Below are 17820 nucleotides of genomic sequence, written 5' to 3'. Positions count from 1 at the left end.
ACTGTCATTACTGGGAAGTAATGGCTATTTATTTTAAAATTGGAACTAGGATACTGTGCCTGTTTACACATGCATGCACTATTGCACAGTACGATCTAAATGGCTACTTGGTGATCATTTTGTCTCAATGTTTTCTTGATTTAAACAGTACTCGAACATGCAAGAAACGATTACATTGAAATAAAAAGAGAATACGCTATGATATAGTATTATCACAGTGCCAACTTGTAAGTATAGAAATGCGATAAGACATAGCTACTTGGCGACTATTATGTATTTTTTATTTATGAGCAGATAGAATTCAATCAGTTGCATATCAATTTGTGATATGAAATGATCATTAAACTGTGACATAATACATCAATTTGTGTTGAATCTTTACACAGGCAAGCCTGTGAGATCAATTTTCGAAGTACCCGCGTGTCAGCAGCACAACTACAAATACTTCATCATCATTAGACTATTATGGGATTTTTTAAAATAATTTCAAACTATCAATTATCGTAGCGTTTTAGTACTCACTTCGAAAATCGCAAGTTTGAAGTGATTCGACAATCATACAGAAGAAGTGTTACAATAAAATAACAGCTCACACAAACAGCTGAGCGACCAGGCTATTGAACAATATCAATTATTTTGACTTGTTGATAGAAATAATGCAACCATAATTCAGTGAACTGTAACAAAAATGAACAAATAATTTCGATAGTTACATTGTCTCTAGATTTACCTTCAAACCCCTTCTGTGAAACGTTCATCAAGTTGTTTTCCATACTATTTGTTATTTGTTGTCATAAACAATGGCTCTGAAACTAATGATTGGATAGCTTTGAAATTTGAATTGATTGCCTCGAGATGACCTTGCCAAGGTTTGTCTAAACAGCAATCACGGTATTTGAAATTACTGACAACTAAAAACTTCTTAAAATGGTCAAAAACTAAGAGTTCTATGATTAAATACCAGACACCATCGGATAACTTATATTTTCTTTTGTTAAAAAAATATAGTGGAGTTGTTTGAGCAGCCATGACACTTGCCAGAATAAATTTTAAAATTCTTGGCATGCAAATTTACAGCGATAAATAAGAAAGATATTTCGATTTTTCAGATGTTGAGGATAACTTAACCATTGAGAATGCAGCCTTGCAGGTGGAGCAGATACTTGATAGAAGTGGACCCAATTTGCTGATAAATAATGCTGGCATTCTCTTTAATGAAGAGAAAAGTGAAGATGTCACGGAAGAAACAATGCTTTCAACATATAAAGTGAATACAGTCGGTCCAGTTTTTGTCACCAAAGTAAGAAGTCGTATTCTTACATACAAATGAACTCTTTTTTATCCTAAAAGGTGTAATATTCAAATCTTAGGTATTTATGTGCACGTACATACTCCTTTGCAAGACACAATGAATGAACCTAGGAGTTTACTGACAAACAGTAGAAGATTCAAGTCCTGAATATAATGTAATATAATATAATATAATATAATATAATATAATATAATATAATATAATATAATATAATATTATATTATATTATATTATATTATATTATATTATATTATATTATATTATATTATATTATATATTATATTATATTATAATGTAATGTAATATAATATAATATAATATAATATAATATAATATAATATAATATAATATAATATAATATAATATATTATAATATAATGTAATGTAATATAATATAATATAATATAATATAACATAATGTAATGTAATGTGATAAAATACAACATGATAATGTATAATATGATTAATAGAATATTTTTTTAAGAACACAAATGCAGAAAATTTCATGAAATCTTGTTTACACCAAGCCTCTCAACTGGCATAAGATGTTAAGATATATCGATGTACATGAATGTCATAGTGTTTTGTCCTTTAGTTGGGGAACCTACCAAATATAGTAAAGTACTATTCTTATCTAATATATAGAGTTCATTTTTTATCAAAATGAGGCTGTGACCCATCCTATGACCTCGACCTAGGCTCTTGCATATTGACAAGTACTAACTTATATGTTAATTTGGTGGCCTGTGTGAAAAGCAAGATTTTTCTGTTGATTTCTATCAAAAAAGGTGATTAATTGTTTTTTTATACCGACTGTCCGGATAGATGATGCTCTTAACTTTACGGAAGTAGGTGTCTTATGTAGTTACCAATACCGGGCAAAAATTAGCGTACACCAGTTTCTATTAGCATTATTTGGAAAAAAAATACCATATTTGGAATCTTTTCATCATGTGAAAATATTTAACCTATTTTTGGTAACTTCCCGAACGGTCCTTTACCATTGATATAAAAGTCTAAATAATATCAACTCGTAATTTTGATTTCCACAGAGATTTCTGCCTCTCATAAGGAAGGCAGCACAAACTACGGTAAAGATGAGTATAGTGCATCACGTGATGCAATCGTGAATATAACAAGTGATTGGAGTTCCATTGGTTACACTGAAAGTGCTGGATGTTACAGCTATAAATGTTCTTAGGTATGTTATACAGATAAAGCAAAGTAATAGGTAAATGTTTATAACTTGTAATTTAGCTAGAATGTTTTAAGGTTGACATGCAATTGCCAAAGTTATGAGTAGATTCATCTACTAAACATATAAATTCATCGTTGATAACAGTTCTCGTCGATATTTGCTATGATTTCTTCTTGACATTGTACCAAATAATCATGTGAAAGAGACACGGAGTTTAAAGTGTACATGCAATGTTAATCCTTTATGGCCAACCATTAAAATCAATCTTCACACTTTACCATCACATTCGACAATCATTTCACTTTCAAAATGTAGTTTGCAATCGATGAATCATCATAAATTTCAAGTGCAGAATGTGTCTTTAGGCAAGGCAGATTACTAACACGATTTGAAATAATTTGGGATAATTGGATTGTGAAGTAATGGCGGTTTAATCTGCTCTTCTTCTTTTCTTTTTACATTATACACTAGTTTTTATGAGTAATTTGTAATATTGCAACATTCAACTACATGGCACTCAACAATTATGAGAAAATCAAAAAAAAGAAGATCCAATTATCCCAAATTAGTTCCAATGGTGTTTACCTTTTATTATTTCTCATGTGTCGCAAAGTTTACATAAATGCTTTAGCTTTGTGTCTGTGCAAAGATTGAACAAGTTCAATTTAGGCATGTGTTGGCTCAAGCAAAACATAGGATCGAACAAAATTGTCACTGGACAGGAATGCGTAATCGTATACCAAACCGGATCAATATGTGTATACACGTGAGTAAAAAATATGACACTGCCATTGTACAAATACTAATGCAGTCGGCATGCCATATATCTGTGTAATGGCGCGTCACATTTGAATATTTACTAATAAAATGATCAGATTACAGTATTTGCGCCATCAATATACTGGTATGATATAATGCAAGTTTGCCTGCTAAAGACATTTCTGAATCCTCTCTTCACAGATTGCATCGAATATGGTTAGCAAGAACCTAAGCATTTAACTGGAAGCTGATAAGATACTGGTGGTAAATCTACATCCGGGGTGTCCGAACCGACATGGGACCTAATGGAAGTATATCAACAGAAGAATATGTCAATGCTTTAATGAATGTCATGGCAACAAGAACCGGGGAACACGATTTTATTGTTGTATGATTTCACAGAAGCGTTGCTTCCTTGGTGATACGTTTTCAAAACAAAATAACATCTGATATATTATATCATATTGCACTGTTCCTTTCTTTGATTGACTATTGTTGCACTGTTTGGGGCAATACTTCGAAGTCAAATCTTCACCGTATTTACAAACTCCAGAAGAGGCCTGGAAGAATAATTTTAGGGGTTGACATGAGTGTTCCCTCACGAACTATCTTTTTAACTTTGCACTGGTTGCAAACCTCGCCCGTTAATTTTTGGCTTTCCTCTCGCCCTTGCCCATAAATAAACGTTAATGGTCAGCGCGTCGCCCGTTATTTCTATAATGTACAGCCATGAATACTTTGAGTTCTGTCTGAAGATTGTGGGAAGTATGATCACAAAAATTGTAGCAATTATTATACTTTTCTTTAGGGATATTTGAATTCCGGTATATTACAATAATCAAATATTAAAGAAAATATGCCTTCTACAAATGTACTATGGTAAGTCACTGTTTTTCACTCAAGTTACACAGCAAGTTCATTATAAGGTAGTACGCTTCAAAGAACGATCAGATATCTGTCATATCATTATATGTAGTTGGTGTCAGCGACTTTTACACAGTACTTTCGGAATTATCTTACTAATTAAAAAACTTCGTTTCATATGCAAATGAGCTGTTTATTAACTTGAAACTGCTAAATACTTCGTAGGACAATTAGAGATCTATCAGATCAACATCTGTAGCACCTTCATCAAATTTAATGCTGTAATTTCGAAGTAATATCACTAATGACAAAGTTCATTAAATATACAAATGAACCCTTAATTAATTTGACACCGCTCAGTGCTTCACGCGACAATTAGATATTTATCAGATCAATATCTGTAGCAGCTTTCACCAAATTTGGTAGTGTTATTTCGAAGTTATATGACTAATTATAAACTTCATAAAATATGCAAATGAGCTATTTATTAACTTGACACTGCTCAATGCCGCTCAGTAGAAATAGATGTTTATCAGATCAATAACTCTAGCCAGTTTCACAAAATTTGATGTCATAACTGCAGAGTTATATCACTAATTATATCAAAAATGCAAATGAATTCTTAATTAAAAATCTTGATTAACTCTACACTACGAAATACTTCTTAACACAGTCAGATATCTGTCGGATCAGTATCTGCAGCAGATTTCATCAAATTTGGTGCAGTTATTTCGGAGTTATATGACTAACTACAAAACTTCATAAAATATTCAAATTAGCTCCTTATTAACGTGACACTGCCCAATGCTTATCAGTAGAAATAGATGTTTATCAGGTCAATAACTCTAGCCAGTTTCACAAAATTTGATGCCATAACTTCAGAGTTATATCACTAATTACATCAAAAATGCAATTTAACTCTTAATTAACTTTACTCTACTAAATACTTCTCAACACAGTCAGATATCTGTCGGATCAGTATCTGCAGCAGATTTCATCAAATTTGGTGCAGTTATTTCGGTGTTATATGACTAACTACAAAACTTCATAAAATATTTACATTAACTACGTATTAACGTGACACTGCCCAATGCTTATCAGTACAATTAGATATCGATCAGATCACTATTTGTAGCAGGTATCATCAAATTTGGAGTAGGGATTTCAAAGTTATATCACTAATTACAAAAGTTCGTTAAATATTCAAATGAACATATAATTGACATGACACTCACAGTATCATCATAATGTTCTAAGATTGTCATCTGTGAAAAGTTTCATAAAATTTTGTGCAGTATTTCTTGATATATGTCGACACTGTCATTACTGTCTCCATAGGAAACCATTATATGCAAAAAATGATATTTCATAACTTCGTTAATATGCAAGCCACACCAACCAAAAGCTAATCAGTTCTTGCTATTAGCATTTGGTACCTGTCTACCAATCTGACAAAAAGTAAAATTTTGATCGGTAAAGATTCTAAAGTAAAAAATGTTTGAACTAATGAAATTTTTACTTTCACCACATTTCAATATTTTACACCCCAAATTTCAGAGATTAAAAATTTATTTGATAGTGTATTTCAACCCTCCAGTATTGTCAATTTCGTACAATTTTATAAGCTTGCTGCACCATCTACGTTATATATGTCTGGTACTTTTTATAATAAAAATTCTTCGCTAGGTTACCATGCTCAGTATTTCACTATTTGGCATAGTGTAGCAAAGAATTCACAATTTGCATACTCTCTCATGATAGTCATTCCCAAGGGCGCTCTTCAGCGGGTTCCATAACCGACCAGATTTGGATTAAACAATAAATCCAAAAACTCCACCAATGCACTTTAAAATGAATCAAATTAAGAACTTGCCTAAGGAACATATCTCTACTCACTGCTGACAACGCTTCTACCACTACAGATTTTATATGTGCATCAAAAAAGGATAGTGTCGAATATCTACGAGCAGAACTGCCCAATACATGTTATTTCTTTTGAGCGTATGTCCCTGTTAAATATGCGGCTACAGGAAATTAGGAGGAATTGAAAAGTTTTAATCACATAGATTGGGGGTTTGAATTTTTTTGAAGGTATTGAAGGGGGGGTACAAAAACACAGATTTCAATCACCATTCCTCCGCCCCCTCACCATTTTTAGCTCACGTGTGTAAACACGTGGGCTAATGTCATAGCGATGTCTGTCTGTCTGTCCGTGTGTGTGTGTGTGTTAGTGTGTGTGTCTGTCTGTCTGTCTGTCTGTCTGTTTACACGATAACTCAAAAACGCCTGAACAGATTCATGTCAGATTTGGTACACAGGTACCATATGCTACTTGCAAGAACTGATTAGATTTTGGTTAGTGTGACTTGCATATTAATGAAGTTCTGCAATATGGTTTTTTTGCATACAATGGTTTCCCTATGGAGACGGTAATGACAGCGTAGACATATATCAAGAAATACTGCACAAAATTTCATGAAACTTTTCACAGATGACAATCTAAGAACATTATGATGATACTGTGAGTGTCATATCAATGATCTTCTCATTTGCATATTTAATGAACTTTTGTTATAAGTGAGATAACTCTGAAATTCTTGCACCAAACTTGATAATACTCGCAACAAATATTGATCTGATATATATCTAATTATACTTAGAAGCATTAGGCAGTGTCAAGTTAATAAATAGCTCATTTGCATATTTTATGAAGGTTTGTAATTAGTCATATAACTCCGATATAACTTCACCAAGTGTTATGAAATCTGCAGCAGATACTGATCCGACTGATATCTAACCGTATTGTAAAGCATTTAGTAGTGTGAAATTAATTAAGGGTTCATTTGCATATTTAATGAACTTTGTAATTAGGTATATAACTCCGAAATTACGGCACCTAAGTCAGTGAAATATATAATTGTACTGAGAAGCATTTGGCAGTGTCAAGTTAACAAGTAGGTCATTTGCATATTTTATGAAGTTTTGTAATTAGTGATATAACTCCAAAATAACTGCACCAAATGTGATGAAATCTGCTGCAGATACTGATCTGACAGATATTTAATTGTGGTGTAGAGCATTTAGTTGTGTGAAGTTAATTAAGGGTTCATTTGCATATTAATGAACTTTGTAATTAGTGATATTACTCCAAAATTACAGCGTTAAATTTGATGAAACTTGCTACAGATGATGATCTGATAAATATTCAATTGTACTGAGAAGCATTGAGCAGTGTCAAGTTAACAAGTAGGTCATTTGCATATTTCATGAAGTCTCATAAGTAGTCATATAACTCCGAAATAACTGCATCAAATGTGATGAAAACTGCTGCACATACTGATCTGACAGATATCTAACTGTGTTGTAAAGCATTTAGTAGTGTAAAGTTAATTAAGGGTTCATTTGCATATTTAATAAACATTGTAATTAGGTATATTGAAATTTCGGCACCAAAATTTTGTGAAACGTGCTACAGATATTGATTTGATAAATATTTAATTGTGCTATGAATCATTGTACAGTGTCAAGTTAATTTAGGGTTTATTTGCATATTCAATGAACTTTGTAATTAGTGATATTACTCTAAAATTACAGCATTAAATTAAATAAAACGTGCTACAAATGTTGATCTGATGGATATCTAATTGTCCTATAAAGCATTGATACTACTATTAATGAACCTGTTGTAAAACACGTGAGCATATTCAGTTCATATCTGGTTTATAAATGCAGCCTTATTTAAGAAATAGCCATGTCACCAAGAGTGTTATAAACAGCGTTGGCTTATTCTTACCATTAGTGAACATCACAATTAGTCGCAATTTTAGTACTATAATCTCCATAGGGAGCCAGCACATGATTATTTGTCCTAGGGAAGAAAGACTGTGAAATACGGATAGTTTTCAATCGGATTCGAACCCACAACATACGGCATCAGTCGCCTAGCTGAGAGAGGCCATAGACAGAACCAGTCGGCTAAATCTCCACTCCCAAAAAAGAGTGGTTCAATAGCCGGCTAAGTTGTTACATTTTTCTGACTGAGACCTTTCAACACGTTGTAGAGTTCGTGAAGCACTCACGCACGCATGCTCACTATCATACATCGCACATACACACTTTATCGAAGCGAAGAAACGAATTTCATCGCTTTAACTGGGCGAACGATAACCTCGGGGACAATTCTGTCCACCAGCAGTGTTACCGACCCAGGATAGAAAATACGGATAGTTTTCAATCGGATTCGAACCCACAACATACGGCATCAGTCGCCTAGCTGAGAGAGGCCATAGACAGAACCAGTCGGCTAAATCTCCACTCCCAAAAAATATAATTTCTCAAGTTACATCGTATAGGGAGAATTGTTGTTTTGGTGTATTGTGAGGGCGCTGTGATAGTATATCACGTGTGTTGGATTGATAGGAAAAGTGTGGTTATGTTCAGTCTACGCTCTGCCAGGGTCAGACACCGCACCTGAAGTTTTTTACACTTTATATATCATTCTGCCATGTAGATATTTTTCAGCCATTTTGTATACTGTTAGTAAGTTTACTGCAACATAATTTTAGTATAACAGACATTTTTGGAAGCAGGTTATCTAACGCTTTTCCAGAGCACTTTTTCCTTTCTGTGAGTGAAAGGTTTTTAACCTCTGGTTTTCAGTGCGAGTTCCTGTACTCCTGTACTCAATTTTTCCTAAACTAGTTCTATTGTACTGTATGACTATGTCAAGTCTATGACTGTGAATAAAGTTGACCTGGCTGGCAGCGTAGCCACACACTGTAATATTGTTGTGTGTGTATTGGTATATAAAGCCCGGAGATGAAACAAAACAGAGTGGTTCAATAGCCGGCTAAGTTGTTACATTTTCTGACTGAGACCTTTCAACACGTTGTAGAGTTCGTGAAAGAGTCAAATGTATGGCTGCGCCTCCAACGACTGTGAACGGAGGCGCATCCCTGACACGTAGAGGTTAAAGGTCACACGCGTGTCGCAACATAGGCTTACACGGGAAACGCGGAAGTTTGAGCTGCATGTATATACCACAGGAGCCAATAGACAATGGAGGCATCTTTGAAGGCAAAATCCGTGTTAATAACTGGTTGTAGCCGGGGCATCGGCTTGGAGTTTGTGAAACAATTTGTACGACTGCCATCTCCTCCAGCACATATATTTGCATCGTGCAGGTCACCAGATACCGCTTACGTGAGTATTCGCCGCGTATGTTTCGACTTGTCCCTTCCAAATTTGTAAGGTGATGATTTAATGACCTGAGGGCACTATGGTGCAGATAAGTGGAAATACACCTAATAGGATATAGCTGTGAACTTGTGGTTGTATACAGCCTTCTCTATGTACGGTGGTAGTGTGGTGCATCGACAGCGCCTGGGCCAGCGTCATCGCTACAGAACAACCGCAACGAGCCAACCATGCAATGTAGGCTTCGTCGGTAGTTAGGGAGCCTACAGTTATGAGTGGGTGGGCCGGAGGAAATCGAGGTTGGTCCATTATGTAAAAATTGGCCCTCCCCTGATGCCCCTTTCTAAGATATGACCCTCCCTCCCTCCCTCCCTCCCTCCCCACCAAACTAAAAAATTTAAAATGTGTGTATAACCTTGATAGAACTGCTAATTGTTATATTACAAGAATTAAAGTAGGTAGGACATCTGCTGTACCTTTGCTTATACTTCTGGTTTTCTTGTTCTGTGCATCAAATGGTGTTTCCTGTCCAACCCCCTATAGGCTTAGCATGATAGAATGCGAAGTATTCTGCTTGTGAACAAAGCCTGTCATACATATGTAAAGACTTTTGTTACATACACTATAGGATATAGCTGTGAACTTGTGTTTGTATTCAGTCTTTCCCTATGGAAGGTTATACATGATAGCTGTAAACACAGGTGACGGGAATCGCCAGCGTAGCATGTCATAGAGAGAAGGGGCATCTCTCTATATATACTACACTGGCTGTGAATACGTTCATGGTGCTGTTGCGTATTGATAGCGCCTGGATCTAGGTCATCGCCATAGAACAACCGATGCGAGCCAATCAATGCAGGCTTCTTCCGTACTTCTAACGACACCAGTTAGTGTCGTTTATTTACCTCTCAAAATTATGAAATAAATTTTGTCTTTGAATAAATAAACATGCACCTTCTTCATCACTGACTATCTACGATTCATTCTCTACTTCTGCTAACTACTTCGACAAAAGTATTTTCAAGCATTTTTCCTCTATCATGTATTGTCCACTGAAACGTTAGAGAGGTCAAAGTTCTCAATGCGAGGAAAAACCGCCGACAGCTCGAGAAAAATCCTTGAAATTGCATGTTCACATTTTCGAGGTGTTTAGCACGAGTAAAGAATAAGTCGTATATAGTCGGTGATAAAGTAGGCAAGGGTCGATCTAATAAAACACATTTTTGATCACGGCAGCCACAGCAACGCTGCTAGACACTCCCATCCCCGACCTAAATCGGCGGTTTACTATTACGACACCAATCTTGTCTTTTCCTAGCGTAGAGATTGACACCTTTAAATCTGAATTATCTGTCTGCAAACTGTGAAAGCCCGTACTCAAGGGAGATATATTTTTTTCTCCAGATCTCAAGATAATATTTTTGTTGTTCAGAAAATCAACATAATTTATTCAAGCTCCTCTCGTTTTATCTTGAGATAATATTTTTTTCGTTTTCTGAAATACATTATTGGCATGAAACTCTGAGTAATGCCTAAGTACTGTGTTCTACTTGTTATCACTTTTTACCGTATATATATATATATATATATATATATATATATATATATATATATATATATATATATATATATATATATAGATAGATAGATAGATAGATAGATAGATAGATAGATAGATAGATAGATAGATATAGATATATATAGATATATAGACAGAGAGAGGGGAGAGAGAGAGAGAGTCTCCAGCTCACCTCTAACCATTGTACTGTAGCCTAGTGTATAGTGGAATAATGTACATATTTAGATTATAGTACTTGCTGCCTCCAGTCTTCCTTACATCCCTTCAACAGCAGAATACCAGCGTTCCCAGTCTCAACTCGCTACCAAATAATAGACAATACCATCATATATATATATATATATATATATATATATATATATATATATATATATATCATATATAATACAAAATAATTATATATACATATATATATATATATATATATATATATATATATATATATATATATATATATATATTTTTACATATTTTTACGAAATATGACAACTATTAAACAGTATATAATGTTTCGGAGAGTCGGTATTTTGCACCGTCCTTGCATAAAAGAGGTTTGTAAATTCCGTCGTTTAGCTATAATGGTAGACAATTTTTATGACTGTCTGGAAATTGACAGTGAGTGTTTATGCCATGATGTGTCTCTGAGACGCATATGTAGACAAATATGTGATGAGTTCTGTTAAGTTTTCTTGATATAAATACAATTTGAATAGTAACAAGGTGCATAATGTTATTCTCTACGTATTCATGCGAAACTGAAGCAAAACCTTTGATATAAGTCGACACAAAAATAAGAATTAATGAACCTCTAGAACTACAATTACTTCATCGGAGTAGTTTATGTGAGTGATTTTACCATAATCTGGCTCTTCTATAATGTATCACAAAGAATATAACATGATTGTTTTTGTTTGTCTTCCAGGAATTACAGCAGATCAGCAAGGACAATCCATCTGTTACAGTGCTCAAAATAGGTATGTATCCAATTTTTTCTTCGAACATTCTACTGTGCTCTGAATATTTCATTCACTGCATAATCTTCAAATGAATGGTTTGGTAAATACATGTTAAGGTTCCAAGACAAGAAATTGACCTTTTAAGCTAATAATTCTCTATATCGATTCGAAAGCCTAGATATAGAGAAAAGTTTGCGTTACCATAAGGTCACCATTATTTGCATAACTATCACATGGCAGGTAATTTGCATAACCTTTCATAAATCGGTTTTCCCTATGTTTCGTTTCAATAGTTTGAGATATGTGGCTGAAATTTGTGTAGTGCAAGCTGTCCTAAGGATCTTCAAATGTGTGTCTCAGAATTTCTTTTAACCTTTAACAATTTTTATGGCAGAAAAACTTGCAGAGCGGTGAATTTCTAGTTGATTTCTTTAAAATTATGCTTTAAAAAACTAAGCAGGATATAAAAAATCTGAGACACACTTTGAAAGACCGTTGTGACAGCTTGCATTCCAGTAAGTTTAAGTCAGATATTTTGAAGTATTGAGACAAAACATTGGATTGGAACAGCACTCGAACATGCATGAAACCTTTATCAAGTTGTTTTGCATACTATTATTTTTGTCGGAAACAATGACTCTGAAATCAATATTGGAAAGCTTTAAAATTTGAATTTTATTGCTTCAAGATGACCTTGCCAAGGTTTGCTTAAACAGCAAATAACGATATTTGAAATTACTGACATCTAAAAAGTTCTTCAAATCGTCAATAGCTTAGTTTTCTATAATGATTAAATACCAGACACAGTCGGATAACTTCAATATTTTGTTGTGAAAAACTATAGTGGAGTTGTATGAGCAGCCATGACACTTACCGAAATAAATATTAAAATTCTTGGAATTCATTTCATAGCGATAAATAAGAAGATGTTTCCATTTTCTAGATGTTGAGGATATGTCAACCATTGAGAATGCAGCCTTGCAGGTGGAACAGATACTTGTTGGAAGGGGACTCAATTTGCTGATAAATAATGCTGGATTTCTCTTTAGGGAAGAGAAAATTGAAGATGTCACGGAAGAAAAAATGCTTTCAACCTATAAAGTGAATACAGTAGGTCCAGTGTTTGTCACTAAGGTAAGAAGTTATACGCACAAGTCGATCGATCGATCGATCGATCGATTGATTGATTGATTGATTGATTGACTGATTGATTGATTGATTGACTACGAAAACACATCGAAGGCGAAAGTGAACTAAGGAGTATCTAAATTCATACATAAATTACATTTAGGAGTTTGTCAAGGACCTCGGAAGATTATTTTAGCTTTAACTAGGTCCTGGTCATATTATGTGCATGGGCAATCCAATAAGTAGGAGGTTTATTTTTAATGTATATTTACAGCAACACAGACCCTTGACAAGGTCAAGGAGTGTCGCAATGTTCATGAAACCTACCTTTCATACTTTTGTTTTGTTGAATGTAGAATATGTACAAGCCATTGTAAATTGCATATATGTGACTGATATATATGTTATATGTGACTGGTTAGCATGGTATATATGGACATAGCTAAAACACCTTTTCTTTGTGTCAAGTTAAAGAGAAATTGGTCTTTGCATGGCTTCATCCGAAGGAAAATAATTAACATCACACATAGATATTTAAAGTGGTGCTTACGGCTGACAACTTATGAGTGAGCTTCAGTTACTCAAAGCATTATGTTCTGACACCTCAACTTACATTCACAAAGGTAAAGGCATAACAAATGACCATAGACGCTCGAGAAAAACAAATTTGTGAAAGAATGGACGTACCACAAGTCTAAGCATATCTAGGCACTGGCTTGAGACCTACAAAAGTTTAAAATAAAATTGAAACCAACTATCCTTATTCGATTGTATTGTTAAACATCTTAATGTGTAGCTGTATGTCATAATACTATGTTTCTTCTTTGGGTGAAATCCGTCCCGAAAGTAATGCATCTACAAGGAAAAATATTAAAAAATGGCCGCCAGGCTGCCATAGTGTATTTGGGGATGAATTGCAACTGGATGCCATTGTACGATGTCATTCTGTCAACTTGGATTGAAATCAACCAGTCATGACAGAATACTGGCTCCAGACTGACAAAATTGAAACAAAATATCCATCAATGACACACTAGATCATGTCACAAAACATATTAAAATGCATAAATAAGTCTTTGTGCAAAATTTGAATGAAATCACTAAAGGCATGTGTAAATTTTAGCCGTTCGAGACCATATTGGATCGGATGACAAATTAATCGACGTACATAATGTTTACTATAGTGCGTGGTGTTCTTCAGTTCGGAACTTACAAAATATTATTAAGTACCTTATTTGCTATATATAGTTATTTTTTATCAAAATGAGGCTATGTTCTCTGATTTAACCTGTACCTAGGCTCTCGCAAAGGAACAAGTATTAACCAATATGGTGGCCTGCGTGAAACAGCTGATTTGCGAAATCCGATTTTCTGTTGATTTCCATCACAAATGTAATTTAATCGCTTCCTTACACCTACAGTTCGGATTGCAATGTTTTGAACATGACAGAAGTGAGTGTCATATGCATATTTAGTGTTCTTGACATATGTAGTTACCAAAATCGAGCAACGATTATTTTTTCGTCACGTGGCGATATTATTATATTTCGTAACTTTATGAACTGTCTTTATACCATTTATATAATTATTGATGTAATATTACCTCGTAATTTTGATTTCCACAGAGGTTTCTGCCTCTCATACGGAAAGCAGCACAGACCTATGGTAAAGATGAGTATAGCACATCACGGGCTGCAATCATGAATATATCCAGTATTTGGAGTTCAATTGATTATAATGAAATGGCCAGACATTACAGCTATAGATGTTCAAAGGTATGTTTTAAAGATGAGGCGAAGTTACTGCTAAATATTGTACAGCTTGTCGTTTGGCTGGAACTTTTTAAGGTTTACATGCAATCGCCAAAGTTATCAGTGGTGTAACCTATTAAACAATTTATCGTTGATAACAGTTCTCGTTGATAATTTAATATACATCTTGACAAACTTTGGATAATACGCATGTGAAAGACATAGGGTGTTTAAAGTGCATATACAAAGTTATCCCTTATAGCTAACCATTAAAATCAATCGTCACACCTTACCATCATATTGGATGATCATTTCAGTTTTAAGTTATAGGTTGCAATCGACGAATCATCATCAATTCAAAGTGTAAAACAATAGGAATTAAAAAGAGAAAACTTTTTTTATATCTCATGTGGTGCGAAAGCCATTCATAAATGCCTTAACTTTATGGTTGTGCAAAGTTTGAACAAAGTAGATTGAGGCATGCGCTAAAGTAAAATATAGTTATGGCAAAATTGTCACTAAACTATTATACCTTCGTAATGCAAAATACATTGACATGTGTACAGGTATGAGTATAAACACATATTTCCCTTGTACAAATTAAAATGAAGCCTGCATGCCATATGTTTCCTATGCCGTGTAAAATTCGAATATTTCCGAATATAATGATCAGATGCCATCCGTATTGGATTGTATCGCAAAATACAGTAAAAGATACATGCAAGTTGTATACTCTTTGTGCCTCGTGTGAAGAAAGTATTTTGAGAAATATCTGTGCGACTAAGTTATTACAATACTTAACTTTTATGTGAGGTTTGAATTTTAGTAATTTAGGATGCCCCTTCCTTTGCAGTTGAACAGGTATCGTATATTTAAGCAATAAACCATAAGAGGTGGTATGTCACGAGAGTTGACGAGTTCACGAAATATGTGAAAGAGAAAGAGCAAGTGCATGTATTAAGTGTACTGGTCAAAATAGAGTGGTATGGCCCGTTGCAGAGGTGGTTTGTCGCTATTATATTATAATATTACGATGAAATACTGACGTGAAACGTCCAAAAGGGCCTGCTCAAACCATGGTGTATGCCGGATATGACACGGTTCTAATCAATTCTCGACCAATCAGATTACCATTTTTGCACCATCAATGTACTGGCGTGATATAATGCAAGTTTGCCTGCTAAAGACATTTCTGAATCCTCTCTTCACTGATTGCATTGAATATGTTTAGCAAGACCTATAAGAAAGTGTTTTGAGAATGTCTGTGCTACTAAGTTATTAAAATACTTAACTTTCATGTGAGGTTTGAAGTTGAGTAAGTTACGGATGTCCCTTCCCTTATAGTTGAACAGGTACTGTATATTTAAGCAATAAACCAAATCAACAGACCGTATGCCACGAGATTTTGTCCAGTTGACGACATGTGTGCAAGAGAAGAGCAAGTGCAGATATTGAGTGTACAGGTCAAAATCGAGTGGTATACCCGTTGCTGAGGTGGTTTATCGCTATTCTATCATAATATTACGACGAAATACTAGCGTGAAAGTCAAAATGGTCTGTTCCAACCATGCTATATTCTGAATATGACACGGTTCTAATCACATCTCGACCAATCAGATTACAGTATTTGCGACATCGATGTACTGGTATAATATAATGCAAGTTTGCCGGCTAAAGACATTTCTGAATCATCTCTTCATAGATTGCATTGAATATGGTTAGCAAGAACCTAAGCATTGAACTGGCAGCTGATAAGATATTGGTGATAAATCTGAATCCGGGGTGGGTCCGAACCGACCTTGGAGGACCTAATGGTAGTATTTCAACAGAAGAATCTGTCAATGGTTTGATGAATGTCATGGCAACAAGAACAAAGGAACACAATGCATTATTTTATGATTTCAAAGGAGCATTACTTCCATGGTAATATATTGGATATCATGGGAAACTGATACGATTTTTATGTGCCAGAATTGCTAACTATTCGTTTTAGATGTAGTGCATTCGATTCATAGGGACCCCATAAGGCAACTCAACTCTTTATACAGTCACACTGCTTCTCGGCATTTTGTTCATGATCAAAATAATTTATGTGATCAACATATTGAGATAAACATTTGTATCCCTTATCAAATATGAAGTTATGTCTACGTGAATGGTTTGATTATTACCTGTATGTAATTCACGTCCGATGACCCCGAAACAACAGTTGAAATAATGTCTCCATCCACTTAAGGTGAAACGCGCTTCGGGTACAGATATTCGGACTCAAATTTCTACGTCTCTATTCTGATGTACTACTTTTAGGGACTCATTTTTAAGCTCTTGGCGGAAGAAAAGATTTCATCATCTTAGTTTTTCGAAAATCCAACATTTATTTCGGCCACTCAGATTTAACACGGGGATGGCGGCATTTTTGAATTTCAAATATCTTAGAGTTTTCGGTAACTTGTTTCTTTATTTCAAAACTTTGTACGGTGAACCCAGACTTTTATTGCTGATTTAGTAAGAGAATGGTTGAAAGTTTCACTGGGGAAATTTTGAGCAAAAGTTTAAGTCCTTCACTTTAACAGTATTTTTAAGGGGGCAACAGCTCTTGCTTTTCATGATTTTTCACTTTTAAACTACTATAAAATATAAACTAGACAAGCTATTGGGATTTTATCTGTAAACAGTCTGTCTTTTATGTAATGTCTTTTATGTAAGTCTGTATGTATGTACTTATGTATGTATGTATGTATGTATGTATGTATGCATGCATGTATGTATGTATGTATGTATGTATGTATGTATGTATGTATGTATGTATGTATGTATGTATGTATGTATGTATGTACGTACGTACGTACGTACGTACGAACGTATACATTCATGCATCGATTTAGACTGATAAATCTGAACACGATTCTCATGCATTTAAAAATGAATCAAACTCAGAATTTGCCCTAGGAATATAGCTCTGCAAATTCCTGAAAACATTTCAATGACCACTACAATAGATATACTTGTGTATAAAAACAGGTAGTGTTGAATATTTGCGAGAAGAACTGCACAATAATATTTTTTTGTTGTGTTTT

At 34.3% G+C, this 17820-nt stretch overlaps 1 protein-coding gene across 1 annotated transcript; it reads left to right on the top strand.

Annotated features, from left to right (window-relative positions):
• The first annotated feature begins 9108 nt into the window (after positions 1–9108).
• On the top strand, positions 9109–17415 carry LOC139118644 (C-signal-like). The gene is made up of 5 exons (XM_070682064.1): positions 9109–9335; positions 11831–11882; positions 12808–12998; positions 14618–14767; positions 16446–17415. Exons 1-5 carry the CDS (start codon positions 9192–9194, stop codon positions 16668–16670), a joined length of 762 nt encoding a protein of 253 aa, XP_070538165.1. The 5' UTR covers positions 9109–9191; the 3' UTR covers positions 16671–17415.
• The last annotated feature ends 405 nt before the right edge of the window (positions 17416–17820 follow it).

The sequence above is a fragment of the Ptychodera flava genome, chromosome 19 (genome assembly GCF_041260155.1).
Source record: "Ptychodera flava strain L36383 chromosome 19, AS_Pfla_20210202, whole genome shotgun sequence".
Taxonomy (NCBI): Eukaryota; Metazoa; Hemichordata; class Enteropneusta; family Ptychoderidae; genus Ptychodera; species Ptychodera flava.
The sequence above is the reverse complement of the archived record's forward strand: the minus strand, read 5'-3'. Positions and strand labels throughout refer to the sequence as shown.

Excerpts from the sequence above, each read along its gene's own strand:
- LOC139118644 (XM_070682064.1), top strand. The coding sequence starts at position 9,192 with ATGGAGGCATCTTTGAAGGCAAAATCCGTGTTAATAACTGGTTGTAGC. Across the intron at positions 11,883-12,807 it reads TGTTACAGTGCTCAAAATAG|ATGTTGAGGATATGTCAACC; the intron begins GTATGTATCCAA and ends TCCATTTTCTAG. Across the intron at positions 14,768-16,445 it reads ACAGCTATAGATGTTCAAAG|ATTGCATTGAATATGGTTAG; the intron begins GTATGTTTTAAA and ends ATCTCTTCATAG.